Genomic DNA, 14,246 nt, shown 5'->3' with positions numbered 1-14,246 from the left:
AAAGCAATGCATGAGATTTTATTAAGAAATATTTGCATTTTCTATTGACCAAAGATAAATAGCTGTCAGGTTTAAGGAATGTAATGTGTTTCTATTAGGACTTCTAACAGTGGATCCAAACAAAAGAATTAAAATGTCCAGTCTGAGATACAACGAGTGGCTTCAGGATGGCAGCCAGCTCTCATCTAATCCTCTAATGACGCCTGATAACTTAGGCTCTTCAGGAGCTGCAGTGCACACATATGTCAAAGCCACTTTCCATGTAAGTTTGAGAAATTTTATGTCATGTGCTATGTTTTGTAATGTGTCATCTAGATTTGTGTATGTTTTCTCTTAACAATACATATCTGTCCTTAAAATTCAGTATATGCTTATAGCTGGATTTTTTTTCTCAATAACATTTCCTCATAACATCTCTGATGCAGTACATGAAAATATGAATGATGAAAGAATAAATTTCTTGAAGATATTTATATTCATGAGGATTTGAGCATTGAGTGCTGTTCTTGAAACAGCTATTAAAAATATGCTGTTTCTTAGAGAAATCTATTAAAAGGTCTTCAAATTTTATTAAAAAAAAGAGAAGAAATTGTATATTTAGCTTAAGTAACTGACTTTTTGCCCTTATGGTTACTAAATCAAGGTAGAATTTCTGGAATATATGTAGTTCATGTTTTTTATATCATGGATGCTTTTTTAGTGGACTTGCTTGTCTACTATTGTATATTTATTAAAATCATTTGAACTGCAACTGTATTTTACAAATATAGTGTCAATTTTCATTATACCCTCTACAGAGAATAACCAAAATAGAGCAGATTTATGCTAAAATGCTTGTGGGTGCTTTTTAGGAAGGAGAGAAAAACAAAGTAATTGTTTCTTGGAGAGGTCCTGATTAATGTAACATAATTTGGGCTGAAAGAAAAACAATGCCCTCTCTGAAAATGTAGTCTTAAACAAGTCAAGGCTTAATAAAAAAATACTTCTAAAGTAAAAAGAGCAAGTAAAGGAAGATGCCAATCAAGAGTTGGCTCTTATGTACATGTAAAGGCTGGTAGAGTAATTGTTACAACTATAATAGGAATTAGTCAAGGAATTACATTTTATAATTTTGTAATGTAATGTATAATGTACCATAGACCATTCATAATAAGTGATAAGGCATGAAATATGTTAAATCTATTGAAAAACTTTGAATTACCTTATATTTTTAAACAGGCCTTTAACAAGTACAAAAGGGAAGGATTTTGTCTCCAGAATGTGGACAAGGCACCTCTTGCAAAAAGAAGAAAAATGAAAAAAACAAGTACAAGCACAGAGACACGTAGCAGCTCCAGTGAAAGTTCCCATTCTTCTTCCTCTCATTCTCATGGTAAAACTACACCTACAAAGACATTGCAGCCCACAAACCCTACAGACAGCAATAACCCAGAAACCATCTTCCAGTTCTCCGACTGAGAAGCAGAGAATATCCTATCTCGAGGAGTTAAGTGGTTATAGACTTGGCAGTACCTGTATTGTCTTCTCCCACCCTTCCTCCCTGTGGCTTACAGGCTGCTACGGGAAAACATCTGTTGCTTTCGAAATGTATTTTAGTCATACCTTTTTAGCTTTGTATTTCCATACGTTTCCTTTTAGCATTGTTTGGTATCACTGGATATAGTATAATACTGTTATACAACCAACATTGGATTCTCTGAGGGCTAAATTACTGGTGTGCAGTCAAGCTCAAGGTAAGTAGCTGTGCTGCTCATGGTACCGCTTGGAAGAAGACTGTTCCTCAGTGTCACAATCTTCCTCCCAGTTTCTTCCCCACTGCTCAAAGAAAGGAAAGCTCTGTAACATATATGGAACTTCGAGATCTTCTGCTCTTACCCAGCTCTGTGAAGAATGTTACAGAATTTGTTTCCTCATGCCTGTAAAGAATGATTTGTACAATGCACCAAAGCAGTGTAGTACTTTAAAGCCTTTTAAATTTATGGTTACATTCTGTCCCATTTATTTGAATTTTAAGATCAAAATGAAGCACTATGAAACTCTTATTTTCTTTAAAAAATAGCTCCACATATCTTATTCTAAACAACTGAGAATAGAAGTCTAAGATTTTTTTTATTTATTTATTTTTTTAAAAATACTTCTAGGATAAAAGTTATCTGATAAGGTGAGATGTCTAATACTGTGATACAATAATTTTTATTTTTTGAAGTTATTATCTTCTAAAAGATTTTACAGATTCTAAAATGTAATGCTATAAGAGAAAATTAAATTTCATATTTGATGCTTTGGAAAATGGTCACATGTTAAAATACCTATTTCAAGATTTAATTATATATATATTTTTTTTAATAGTTACACAATAATTTTAAAATACTAAGATTTTTTTAAAGATGAGAAAACTCCAGTTTCAGCATTTGTTATTATAGGGTCCATAAGAATGCATACCAAGTTATTTGAATTTAGCATTGTGCAAATATGACAGTCTAATAGTGACTGTAAAATATTAGAATATATGTTTTATTTTTTGCACTTTATAACATCTAAAGGAGATGTTTTAGAATAAAGTGCACTCAGATCTCTCTTCCTACAAGGTGCTGAGCACTGTTTTACTGGGCTGAATGACCTGAAATCCACTATATTTGGTGGTTGTGGTTATTGTGAAGGAGAATTCTGTACTTTGCAGGAGTGAATCCCTGTATATTACCCACTGTTTTCATTCCTTACTGTAAAATGCAAAGCTCTTTCTATCTTGCTTTTACATTGTATATAACAAATACTAGACTTGGGCACCTTGTGTAGTGTAGATGTTAACAACTTATGCACTGGGAATACTAAAGGGAAATTATATTGAACACTGTGCTTCACAACTTGTTCACTGTGGTGTTCTACAGTGAAGTATTTCCTACTGTGATAGTATAGTATGTACATAACTGTTTGGAATCATAAATGTGACTTACAGAAACATCAGCATAAACTTTTAAATCAGTATATTTTATAAATTTATGGAGAGTCTTTTATAGCTTGTATTCTCAATGATTAGGGGTAACTTAAGTGCTAAAGATGACTCCTGTTTTGCAAATGCTTACATGTGTAAGTTTCCACTGAAGTCAGAAAGGCTCCTTGTCATATGCCTAAATTTGTGTGATGGAAGACTAATTGACTAGAGGATTTTGTTAACAGCTGTCTCTATCCTAAAGTAACCTTAATCCAAACCCTATGCAAAAAAAAAAAAAAGTTATAGAAATTGTTTATATCAGTGATTTTATTTATAGAATTATATCAGATATCAGTATTGACAAATACAATACATCCATGTTTACAGGGATTGTGTGTATCAAAATAAGGCTTTGAAGCCCAACATGTTTGTTCTGTGTTTCTTTAATATTAATAATGGCATTCTGAGGTTTTGGAATTGCTCATGTGAAATAGTTTACTACTTTCTTGATGTGAATGTCAACAGTAATTGCAGCATTAATTTCAGGTTGATGTGAATATTGAGATTTGCACTGTTTATGTAGAAGTAGTATATTTAAAGATCAGTCTATGTGCTAATAACACAACCAGTTTTAAGTGGCTGATGTTAAAAGTATTGAATAATAATTGTCAATGTAATATATTCAGGTTTGCTTTCTGAATGCTATCTTTGGAAGTAATCTCAATAGTGAACATGGCTCATTTGTAAAAGAATACTTTTCCTCTCCCAAATAAACTTGCTGTAAATACAATAAACAATCCACCATTAATACTTGTTATGCAGACAATATAAGTGTATTGGGAGATTGGAGAACAGGTTGCTTGTAAAGTTTGCACTTTGAGGTGTTGGTGGAACTTGTTGTTTTCCTGATGAAGACAACTAAAAGCAATTGCAGTCTGATTTCATTTAAGTGTAAGAAACTTTTGGATACAAGGTGGATTTGGAATATTGTGACCCAAATGAAAGAACTTAAATGTTGGGAACACAGAACAGTTGTTTCCATGTTGGGAAAATGAAACTGTTTCTTGACAAACTGATGAAACAACAAGAATGTTTGCACTAAACAATAGATAACAAAGATACTAAGTGCTAGAGATAATGTCTGTGTTGTCAATCATTTTTTCTACACAGATTTTGAGAGACTGTTGTGAGACTAAAGTTATTAGAATACATCACTTGTATCAAAGACAACTTTTATAGCTGAATTTTCTGGGTCCTCTTTGTGCTGTCACGGTAGTTGCTTAAGAAAAATTTAAACCCTGGGTATTTCATTTGGGCAGGGCTAAGTACATTTAGGTATCACTTTGTATTTACTTGGAACCCGCTACCCAGGGTAGCTGAAATGTTTCTGACCTCTGGCTGCCAGCTGCCTCCAGGTAAACAGAGCTCTTGAGGAAGTGTATTCAGACAGACTGAGATGTCTGAATTTTTAGATTAGTATCTTTACATAAAGAACTGCTGATGTACATACATACTGATACATTGAAACTTGAGTTGCAAATTAGGCAACTCAAGAGTAAGTTTACTTCTTGTTGTGATGTCCCTGCAGAAGAGTATTTACTCTTGGCAGAACAGTGTTTTAATCTGTTGACCAGCCTGGAACTCAAGGTCGTATAAAGACCATGGGCCATGTTTTTCATATTCAGACCATTGTTTCAAATTTGAAGTGTACAAGTTAATTTTCATTAGTACTATAAATACTTTATATTGTCTTGGTGAAGAGATGTTACGCTGTAAATGGTGTATACTCAGATTAAGTTTTCTTCACAGTGCTGCTATACCTCAATCAGCTTTAATGTCTAGTAATGATATCTGTCTGCTGTCAGAAATACAGTGCTGTCAGTGATGTTGTAGGCAGATTTGTGTGAAAAGTCAAATTTCTTATGAGTAAAGAGTTCAATTAGTGTGGGTTTTAATCTAATCTTCAAAGTACTTCAAAATACCTGGTAAAGCCATTTCTTGTAATGCTTTTAGAAACACAAATATTAGTATTAGCAGGTGATTCTGCTAAAGCATTTAGAGAAGTACAAAGAAAATATCATGACTCACTGTTCCTCTGGCTTAGTGAAATTTCTATACTTTAAGGAAACAAATCAGTGTATTTGGCATGTGTGTGGTTTACTGCTATGAAAAAACCCTATTAAATACCTCATTAAACAGTTGGGGGTGAGGGGCAACATGTATTGCATCACAGAATAGAGTAAGGCTTCAAATTGGCTCTGCTGATGAACATATTTTCTCAGCCCTTTTCCATGGCTATTTCTCTGAACAAAATAATGATTCCTTCACAGCTCTGTCCCTTCTCAGTCATCTGAGAACAGAATGATGCTCAGCAGAAAATATGTTCATTGGTCGTGGTGAAATGTTGCACCAGCATCTTGTATTTTTAATCTGTGCATGTGTTCTCTGCATGCATGTAGATACATGCTGTATTGCATGTCTAGATCTCAAAGATGCAAAGCAATATGCGTTGATTAAGGGAATTTGTATTTTAAAAATGGGTTCTGGACTCACACAGATTCGGAGGACCAGATTAGGGGGCTGCCACAGAAGAGGAAGAAGATTACAGGAAGTCAGAAGTGAGAAGTTTCTGGGAAGATACTTTCATGGGTAATTTCTCCCCTGGCTATCTCCATGTGCATGTATTATTCACTGACAGTGAATTGCAAGCTTTCTTGCCAGTTATCCAACATAAACATATTTCCTACCTCTGCAGGTCTCCAAGTATGTGTGTGTGTAGCTTTTTAACATTTAGTTCATCATAGTGAAATTATTTGTTATTTCTCAAGTTATCATTCCAGGTGTTTTTACTAAGTTAATGGTCTTCATTCTTTCCCGTATAAGTGATAGTCTTTTTCAAAATCCAATGGCAAAACATTACATTGCCTTCCTTCAGTTGAAATAGTTGACTGAATATCCTAGAGATAATGTGGACATTTCAGCTGTAAAGAGATAAAATTGCTTTGATCTTTGTCTGCCAGTGAGAAACACTCCTCAGTTTGGTCCTTTGGCCCACAAGGCACTGGATTTTCTAAAAGTAGAAGAAATGCAGAGCTATTCACTAGCTCTCACCTGCCATCACACAGTTTTATATATCACATATAAAATAGATTCTGAATGTTCAGAACATGTGTGTAGAAAAGAAAATTCAGACTGATTCCTGTAGTCTGCACTAGAAAATAAAGTGATGCTTTCAATTACATAGACCAGCTGAAACAGTTTCTTGTTTGTTGTACCCAGAAACTGAATAATGGAGATATGCAAGAGACCTGCAATAACACAAATTTCAAGAAAACATGTATTTTGACAACCTTCATGTTCTGTATGATAGAAATGGAAGACGGCAGCTAGCTGGGAAACAATTATAAATGTTTAGGTAGAGATGCTGTGGGCTGGTCTGACTTATACTTTATTCAGTGGTAGAAAGGAATCCATATTATTCACATGTAAAGTTGCTTTTAAAAATTTGCAACCAGTCTAACTGTATTTACAAAAGTCATGCAGAAGTCCACTAACTTCCTTTGAAATGTCAGTAATAAAGGAAAGAAAAACAGAACTCTTTGAATTGCTTCAGAAACTGCCAAAAAACCTAACAGATGAAACTGCAAACTGACTGCAAACTTCTTACAGCTTTCTTAATACAAATATATTTGTCAACAAATCCAGCATCAAATATTAAAATAGGTCTCATTTATGTTCATCTGATATTCCCTAGTTTTTTTTATTTTGGTAATTATGTAGTTGTCTTAGTATATACTGATTATGACCAAAGGTCTGTTTTTGTAAGTAGGAGAAAAATCAAAGGATTTAGGGTTTAAGATTAGGCCTTGTGAATAACCAAAAAAAAATCTGTTTTGAAGGGTAACCATTTCAAGATATGCATATGCATATTCGCTGATAAAGCTACATCTAACCAAGTACATTTTATCTAAGTTATGGGAGTGATTTTGTGTGATATTCAGCTATGCTAAAAAAGCTTTCAAGTGTAAAGTCTTTGGAGTTTAGGAAAGTGAGAAGAAAAGGGGAAATTTACAGATGATGCTGCAAAGAGGGGACAATGCTTGAAATTTGTCCCTAAGTAACTCAAGGTGACTGATTACAGAGGTATCATTGTATGGTCTGCAGAAGCTCACTCATTAGTAACAGCACATGCTTTTTTTCCTTTAAAAGTAATATACAGTGGACAGGAGAAACTAAATTCACAAAAGCAGCAAATACCTCAAAGCTTTTCTCAGGTGTCTCCTTAATGAGTTCTCATCCTTTAAACAGATAACTCCACAGTACATAACAGTTATTCTTGTTGAAGCTATGCCTGCTTGAGGGAGCAGGATCCCTCTCTCTGGTGATGTGTTCACTCTAGAGGGATGCTACAAATTAAAGCTCAAGGTGCTGTGTCCCTGCTGCTTTCAAGTGTTCATACAATTCTGCTTAGTATGTATCACCATGTCAGTCCAATTGGTATGCAGCTGTGGCAGGTCAGCTCAATTTTAGTGCTGTCAAATTAAAAGGAAGACTTCAGATCCACTTCATGACCAAAGTGAGAACAGGCTTTGAATCTTAACATACATCTGGGTTACAAAAATGAATAAAACTTTGGCATTGGCTTTCAACTTTGACAGCTTTAATATGCTCCTGCAGCAACTATGGATGCTTACAGATATCTTTACAGTATTGATCTCTTTCACCTGCAGAAAAAGAAACCTGTAAAATTATCTTGCCAGATAAAAACTTTTGCTGGAGTCCAAGTAGAAGAAGTCATCCTTAATTTCTACCTTTACCTTTGAAGCTGTAAAGGCAAAAAATGAATAGGTGACAGATTCTGACAGCTGGTTATAAAGGAGCAGGCTGTGTTAATTTGCAGTGAGAGGAACAGGGTGTTCTGTTTCATGTGTCAGTGTGGGCAGGGAGTGGGGAGAGGGAAAGAAATGGGAAGAAGGGAATGCTGAGTGCTTTGCCTCACTGTAACTTACAGGACATTCTGGTTGCACACCATTGCTTCTGAAGGAGCAATGATCACCTTCAATTAAAATCTTTTTGAACTAAAAAAAACCCTCACAGATTAACCTGACAACTTTTCTTCTTGGAAACAGTGCCATTTTCAAATGGCAAATGTAGCATTGTGGACTTTGATTTCCTTATTTTCTTAATGCAAGTTATCAACAGATTACAATGAAATTTTCATTTTGACACATACACACCTCTTTAAAATTCTTTGTCATGTCAACAAAGTGCAAAACCTTGTGATAGAAGTTTATCAAAAAGCAAGAGAAGTAATTGAATTGGTTTATTTTGGCCAATATTCAGAAAATTAATGAGGATTGTTGGAGTGAGTCCAGAGGATGATTAAGAATTTGATGGGGAAAGGTACTACTAGAAGAAAGGATAATTTTGTGAATACAGTGGTGGAGAAAATACAGGAAAGCTGTGTTCTAATAGACTGCTCAGGACTTGTGGAAGACTAGTGGAAGCAGATGACAGGTGAATACTCCTGTCTCTAGAGCTGTTAAAGCCTAACCATGCTTATTTGAAGGATGATAAGCCCAGCCTGTTGGCCAGTCCTGTCAGAGCCACTGGTTTTAGGAAAATTTGTTGTTTGGCTTCTGTCTTGGAAGTACTTTTCCTTATTTGCAAGTCCTGTTAACCACCAGGGTATGATCAACAGTTGGCAAACCAGACTCTTCCGCTGTGTTGGAATGATAACTGTAATGAAGGTTCTGATCCTCAGCAGCCTGTTTTCTTCTTCAGGCTATGGTGTTCAAAATGGGATGAGATTTTTTTGGGTCTTTTTTGTTGCATTACATTTGCTGTTGTTAAACACTGTGGTGGCTTCAAAGTTAATGCAAAGCAATCTGGAGAAGTACATCCTCTTATTGCTTACAAGTCAGCCTTGGATTCCTGTGCACCATGCATAGCAATAGCATGGGTATTCCCTGTGGTAGCTGGTGGTCTGCATGTCCATTGTTCTTCTGACTCTTGAAGTTGTGTGTGCTGGGAACTCTCCTTGCAGAAAAATGTGAAAAAATAACCCAAGCATCTGAATGTTAGGCAGATGATTCTCGGGTGAAGGCAGTTTTATTGGTAATAACTAGGGATTTTATTGGCTGTTGCATTATGTATGACATATCTGGCAGCAGGGAAAAGTATCTGAACAAGTCTGTAAGACAGCCTGATAGTATTTAAGCTATTACTGATCTCCAGTGCTGTCAGGAGCTTGGGTTTGGAGGAAAATGTGTAACTGTGCCTATATATGGGCTACACTGTGGTAGAATGATTCTGGCTGCTTTGTCCTCAGTATTTTGGTGATGGCTGGTGTTTTATAGGCCACTGCACAATGCAGCAAGAATTTCAGGGAATTGTCTGTGATTTTCTGACATCCTGTATCAAACAAAAATCAGTTGTCTCTAGACAAATAACTTCTGTTTGACCAAGTCATGTTGCCTGAAAATAATCCAGTCTTGTTTTGGAGACATCAGGACTGGAAGGATCTGCTGCCTCTTTGGTATTTAACCAAATAGTTAATTATTGTGATAACTTCTAGAAATTCTATTTTCTTATATAACTGTATTTGGAACAGGTCTCAGCTTTTTGTTCTGTTTTGTTTTCTGTGTTACTCTCATTTTAAATGCTGTTTTCTTTACATAATACTTTTTTTTTTTTTTTGTTCTTCCAGTTGTTATGGCAGAAACTGGTGACTAGTCAGGTCTCTGAACTCATATTTGCTATGCAGAAATAGCAGCTCACACTTGTGCTACTGGGTTCACTTCATAGTGTTTCTGACTAGTAGGAGTATGGATCTCTTGGAATTTTCCCCAGTTGATCCTAGAAAGTTTCTTTCTCCCCTCTCTGCTAAGGACCTTGCTTTTGGAACATAACAACAAAGCCTTGTATGCAGATTTTCTCTGCATACAATTTATTAGGGTCACATCAGGCTGAGCAGACTGTGTTCTCCCACTGTCTTCCACCTTCCTTTGGTACATGGGCACCAGCCCAGTGTCCTTGGGATGCCGCTGGTGTTCCATGACCTGTTCAAAGGCACGTGATGAGCCCCAGGGGAGCCACTCTTTGTTTAAGACTATTTTGTACTAATACTGGATCTGCTGATCTTTTCAAGACTTCACTCATGTATTAACATAATTGAAACATCTAATTTAAATGCATGATTTTTCATTCTTTCTAAACACAGAACAAAAATAGTTGTTGAGCACTCCTTTGTTACCAACGTTTTTCTTGCTTCTGGATAGTAATGAACTGATGATGTTGCTAAAATTATTCATTGTTCTCGGCAACTTTCTTAACCATTTGTCATAGTACTCACAACATCCAGTGTTTTCTGTCAATGTTTTAAGCTACCTACAGGTTTAGAAATTTTCCGAAGTTAAATGTAGCTTTCGACTCCCTCTGGTGGTCTGGCAATGGAGCTGGCAAATAGTTTATCGCTGGCAACTATCGCTGACTGCAACAAGCTACAGGTTTGAATGCAGAATGACATTGTATTTCATTTTTACCCTTAAGGGATAATAAAAAATGGTAAATGTCTAGTTTTCGGTTTTGAATAGTAGAGGCCTAATAAAGTGAAAAGCCGTTGTATCTTTCTAAAAGTACATAATTACTGTTTTAAAAAAATACATAATATTATTCCAGAAATTGTTTTCATAAGTAAGTCAAAAGAATAGGAAAACATCTTTGCCTCTGAGGTTCAGAGGTTCAATTTGTCTAGGAAGATTTTCTTTTTTTAGTTTAAGCTAGAGATTAAGCTACAACCAGGGTCACGTCTAGAATTTAGCTGAACTGTGTAAGTTTTGCTATTGTGCAAAGACAGTGCAGGATCCCTCTTCACCTGCTTCCCTATGAGCAGTGTTGGATGCCAGTTTGAAATAGAGAAGGAAAGAGGCTTACCCTGTGAGTAGCACAGTGAAAGACCCATGATTAGACCCTTCCCTGTCTTTTCCCTGAACTTAAAAGTAGCCAAAGCATTTATCTGAAATCCTTAGATCTTTGAACAAGACTAAAATGTTTTACACTAACACAATAGAAATGAGAAACAGCAAACTATGGCATTTTTCTTCCCATTTCACTTCCTGTTTCTTACTACGTGTTAATGTAGGGTAGCAGTGCTGGCTCCCATTTCACATGAGTGGGCTTGGAAAGGGCTTCTTTTGGAGTCTGAATTTTTTAGTAATTAAACTTTAGGTTCAGGCAATCAGTATCAATGACTGCTAGCCCCTGTTATTTATTAAATACTGTGAATTAACATGAAGGGATTAAATAAAATAGTAAACAAATCTGTTTCCCTGATTGTGCAGGCATGCATTCAATTTTCAGTATCAATTGCCCAATATCTCACAAGTGCAGTATGAGCTGAACCACTTTGAAAGCAACAAACTACAAAATCAAAAGTCCATTGTGAGGAAAGCTTTTCAGGTTCCTATTTTTCTTGAATTGCTTTGTGTATGATTTTAACTTTCAAACAGGCATAAGGGCTTAATGGTTTACAAGATAATGTACATTTGCAGATGTAACTATTTTATCTCTAAGAAAATAAACTCATCTAACTACAAAACCTTGAAATGTTGAAATAATTTGATAAAGTTTATTTCACTTTTTACATGATTCTCTTCTTGCTATGAGGAAGGGTGGCAGGTTTTATAATGGAATTGTTGTCAGGCTGTTGGTTTAGTAAATACAGTTCAGTCTCACTTCCCGTCAAGCATCATGTTTATACTCTCAAAAAGGAGACAGATTTCACTGTGAAATTATTTCCTCAAACAATTTTCATATGGCCTGTCCTCAATTTCATAGAGATTACTGACTTCAGTAGGAATGGAGAAATGTGTAGTTGCCTCCTTTCACTAACAAAATTGCATTAACTGAAAAGAAAAAGAAAAATCTTCAGTTCCAGTAAGTTTTGTTTCTGTAATGGTTATGAGCTTTGGTATTCACGGTAGAGAAATTAATTATCACACTAATGAGTTTTGGCCTGAGAGGTTTTGCACTTCACATTTGAGAAAATAGCAGACCATAGTAAGAGTTGATTATGATTGCCTTAAAATACAAATAGTATTTGAATTGCATCTCTTGAAGGAGGAATGTATTTAACATTCTAATAGGCATTGCAATGTTGATTTTAATTGAAAGGTAAAAGATTGGTAAAATTATCATTTGTGCTGATGAAAAGATTTTAAATGTTTACTTTTATTTTACTATGGATATAAAAAAAAGGACTTTCATGCTGTCTTCTGTAGCATCATATTTCCCTCAAAAATGTTTTCTTTCTCTGATGTATACTATGGGTAGAAAAACAATTTTAATAACCAGCATTATGACTAGCAGTTTCAGACAAACCTTTTGGAAAAGAAAAACAACATACCACTGGTCAGTGTGCCAAACTAAAGCCAGAGTAGTAGGTAAACTTGCATATTGAACACTCTTTCTTTAAACAGTGAAGCAACACTGGCCATTAAGCATCACTGACGTTTGAAACAAGCTGGCTGTTAATCTAGGATCCTTCCCTGCCATTCAGTGATGAATAGTGTTTGTCTAAGAAGCCAAAATTTCAGTCTGGAATGAAAAAAACCATTGACCCTGTGAGTTTGCTTGCAGGAGGTTTTTTCCTCTTCTCTAGGTTTTGAGCATTCTATTTTCATATGTTGCCTTTATATATGCAAGTACATTTTGAATTGTTTTTTCTGATTCCTTTTTATAGAATGTTTAATATCTTAGCAGAGATTAAAGTGCTACTTTATTTAAGTCAGTTTATATTCTCTAACTTTAACATTGTCACCCGTTTAAAGGCCCATCACACCTATTCCTTATATATCTGTGTGGAGTACTAGTGCAGAAAGTTTCTTTACCAGGTTTATATTCAAGTTATGACAAATATAAGAGTACCATATCTGTGTGTGTATTGGGTTTGTGTGGCCAGGTTTTGGTAGTGGAGGGGACACTGCAGAATGACTTGTACGAGAAGCTGCTGAAGTTTCCCTCACATCTGACAAAGCTAGTATCAGTTGGCTCCAGGGTGGATCCACCGCTGGCCAAGAGTGAGTTTGTCTGAGATGATAGTGAAGCCTCTGTGATTCCGTATTTGAGAAGGAAAAAATGTCATTGCACAGATGTAATTGCAACCAGGAAGAGAGGAGTGAGAATATGTGGTAGATACAGCTCTGCAGGAGCCAAGGTCAGTGCAGAAGGAGGGGCAGGAAGTGCTCTAGACACCAAAGCTGAGGTTCCCCTGCAGCGCCTGGTGCAGCCCATGGTGAGGCAGCTGTGCCCCTGCAGCCCACGGAGGTCAGTGGAGGAGCAGAGATCCACCTGCAGCCCACGGAGGTCAGTGGGGGAGCGGAGATCCACCTGGAGCAGATGGATGCCCAGAGAAAGGCTGTGAGCCCATAGGAACACGCTCCTGACAGGGACCTACAGACCTATGGAGAGATAAGCCCATATTAGGGAGGATTTGCTGGCAGGACTTGTGACCCCATGGAGGACCCAAACTGGAGCAGTGTGTTCCTGAAGGGCTGCATCCTGTGTAAAGGAACCTATACTGCAGCAGTTCATGCAGAACTGTAGCCATGGGAAGGACTCACACTGGAGAAGATCACGGGGAACTGTCTCTCATGGGAAAGACTTCACACTGGAGCAGGGGAAGGACTCCTCTCCCCGAGCAGTGGCAGAAACAGCAGGTGATGAACTGATGGTAAACCCTGTTCCCTGTCTGCCTGTGCTGCTGGCAGGGAGGACATAGAGCCCAGGAAAGAGGGAAGGGTGTGGGGGAGATATTTTTATTATTTGGGTTTTTTTCTTATTATCCTGGTCTGTTTTTGTTTGGTAATAAATTCAATTAATATCTGTAAACTGAGTTTTGAGTAATCAGTGAGTGATTTCTGCCTGTCCTTATCTCAACTCCTAAACCTTCTGTTATATTTTCTCTTCCTGTTCACTCATGAAGGGGAATGATCATGTGGCTTTGGGGAGTACCTGGCATCCAGCCAGGGTCAAACCACCACAGTGCATAGCTGTCTAGTGAAAGGCTTTAATTCTTATTAAGAATGGACCAAGCTCCATGAAATTGCACTGAACAATCCACTACTTCTCCCTGTGTTCGGAAGGACTGGAGTGGGAGAGATGGCATAAGGCAAAATGATTGACCAATACATCTTAGTTACTTTTCCTGCATTTTGAATTTCCCTCCTTCTCACAACCCAGGTATCTCTCTATATTTGCTAGCCAGCAGCCTCACCTTATAAGCAGACTGTTTCTAGGCAAGTACATGTATACT

General features: G+C 36.6%; 1 protein-coding gene across 1 annotated transcript in view; it reads left to right on the top strand.

Annotated features, from left to right (window-relative positions):
* The window catches only part of RPS6KA5 (ribosomal protein S6 kinase A5), an 85,615-nt gene extending 74,084 nt beyond the window's left edge, over window positions 1-11,531 (top strand). Inside the window, exons 16-17 of the mRNA XM_005520192.3 lie at window positions 99-262; window positions 1,219-11,531. Of these exons, the coding sequence (XP_005520249.1) occupies window positions 99-262; window positions 1,219-1,458 (404 nt within the window). The 3' untranslated portion in view covers window positions 1,459-11,531. The remainder of the gene's footprint in view (window positions 1-98; window positions 263-1,218) is intronic.
* The last annotated feature ends 2,715 nt before the right edge of the window (window positions 11,532-14,246 follow it).

This window comes from Pseudopodoces humilis, chromosome 7 (assembly GCF_049639895.1).
Source record: "Pseudopodoces humilis isolate 2021_Gansu_Grassland_sample_001 chromosome 7, ASM4963989v1, whole genome shotgun sequence".
Lineage (NCBI taxonomy): Eukaryota > Metazoa > Chordata > Aves > Passeriformes > Paridae > Pseudopodoces > Pseudopodoces humilis.
Note: the sequence above shows the minus strand (reverse complement) of the source record. Positions and strands in the feature narration are given on the sequence as shown.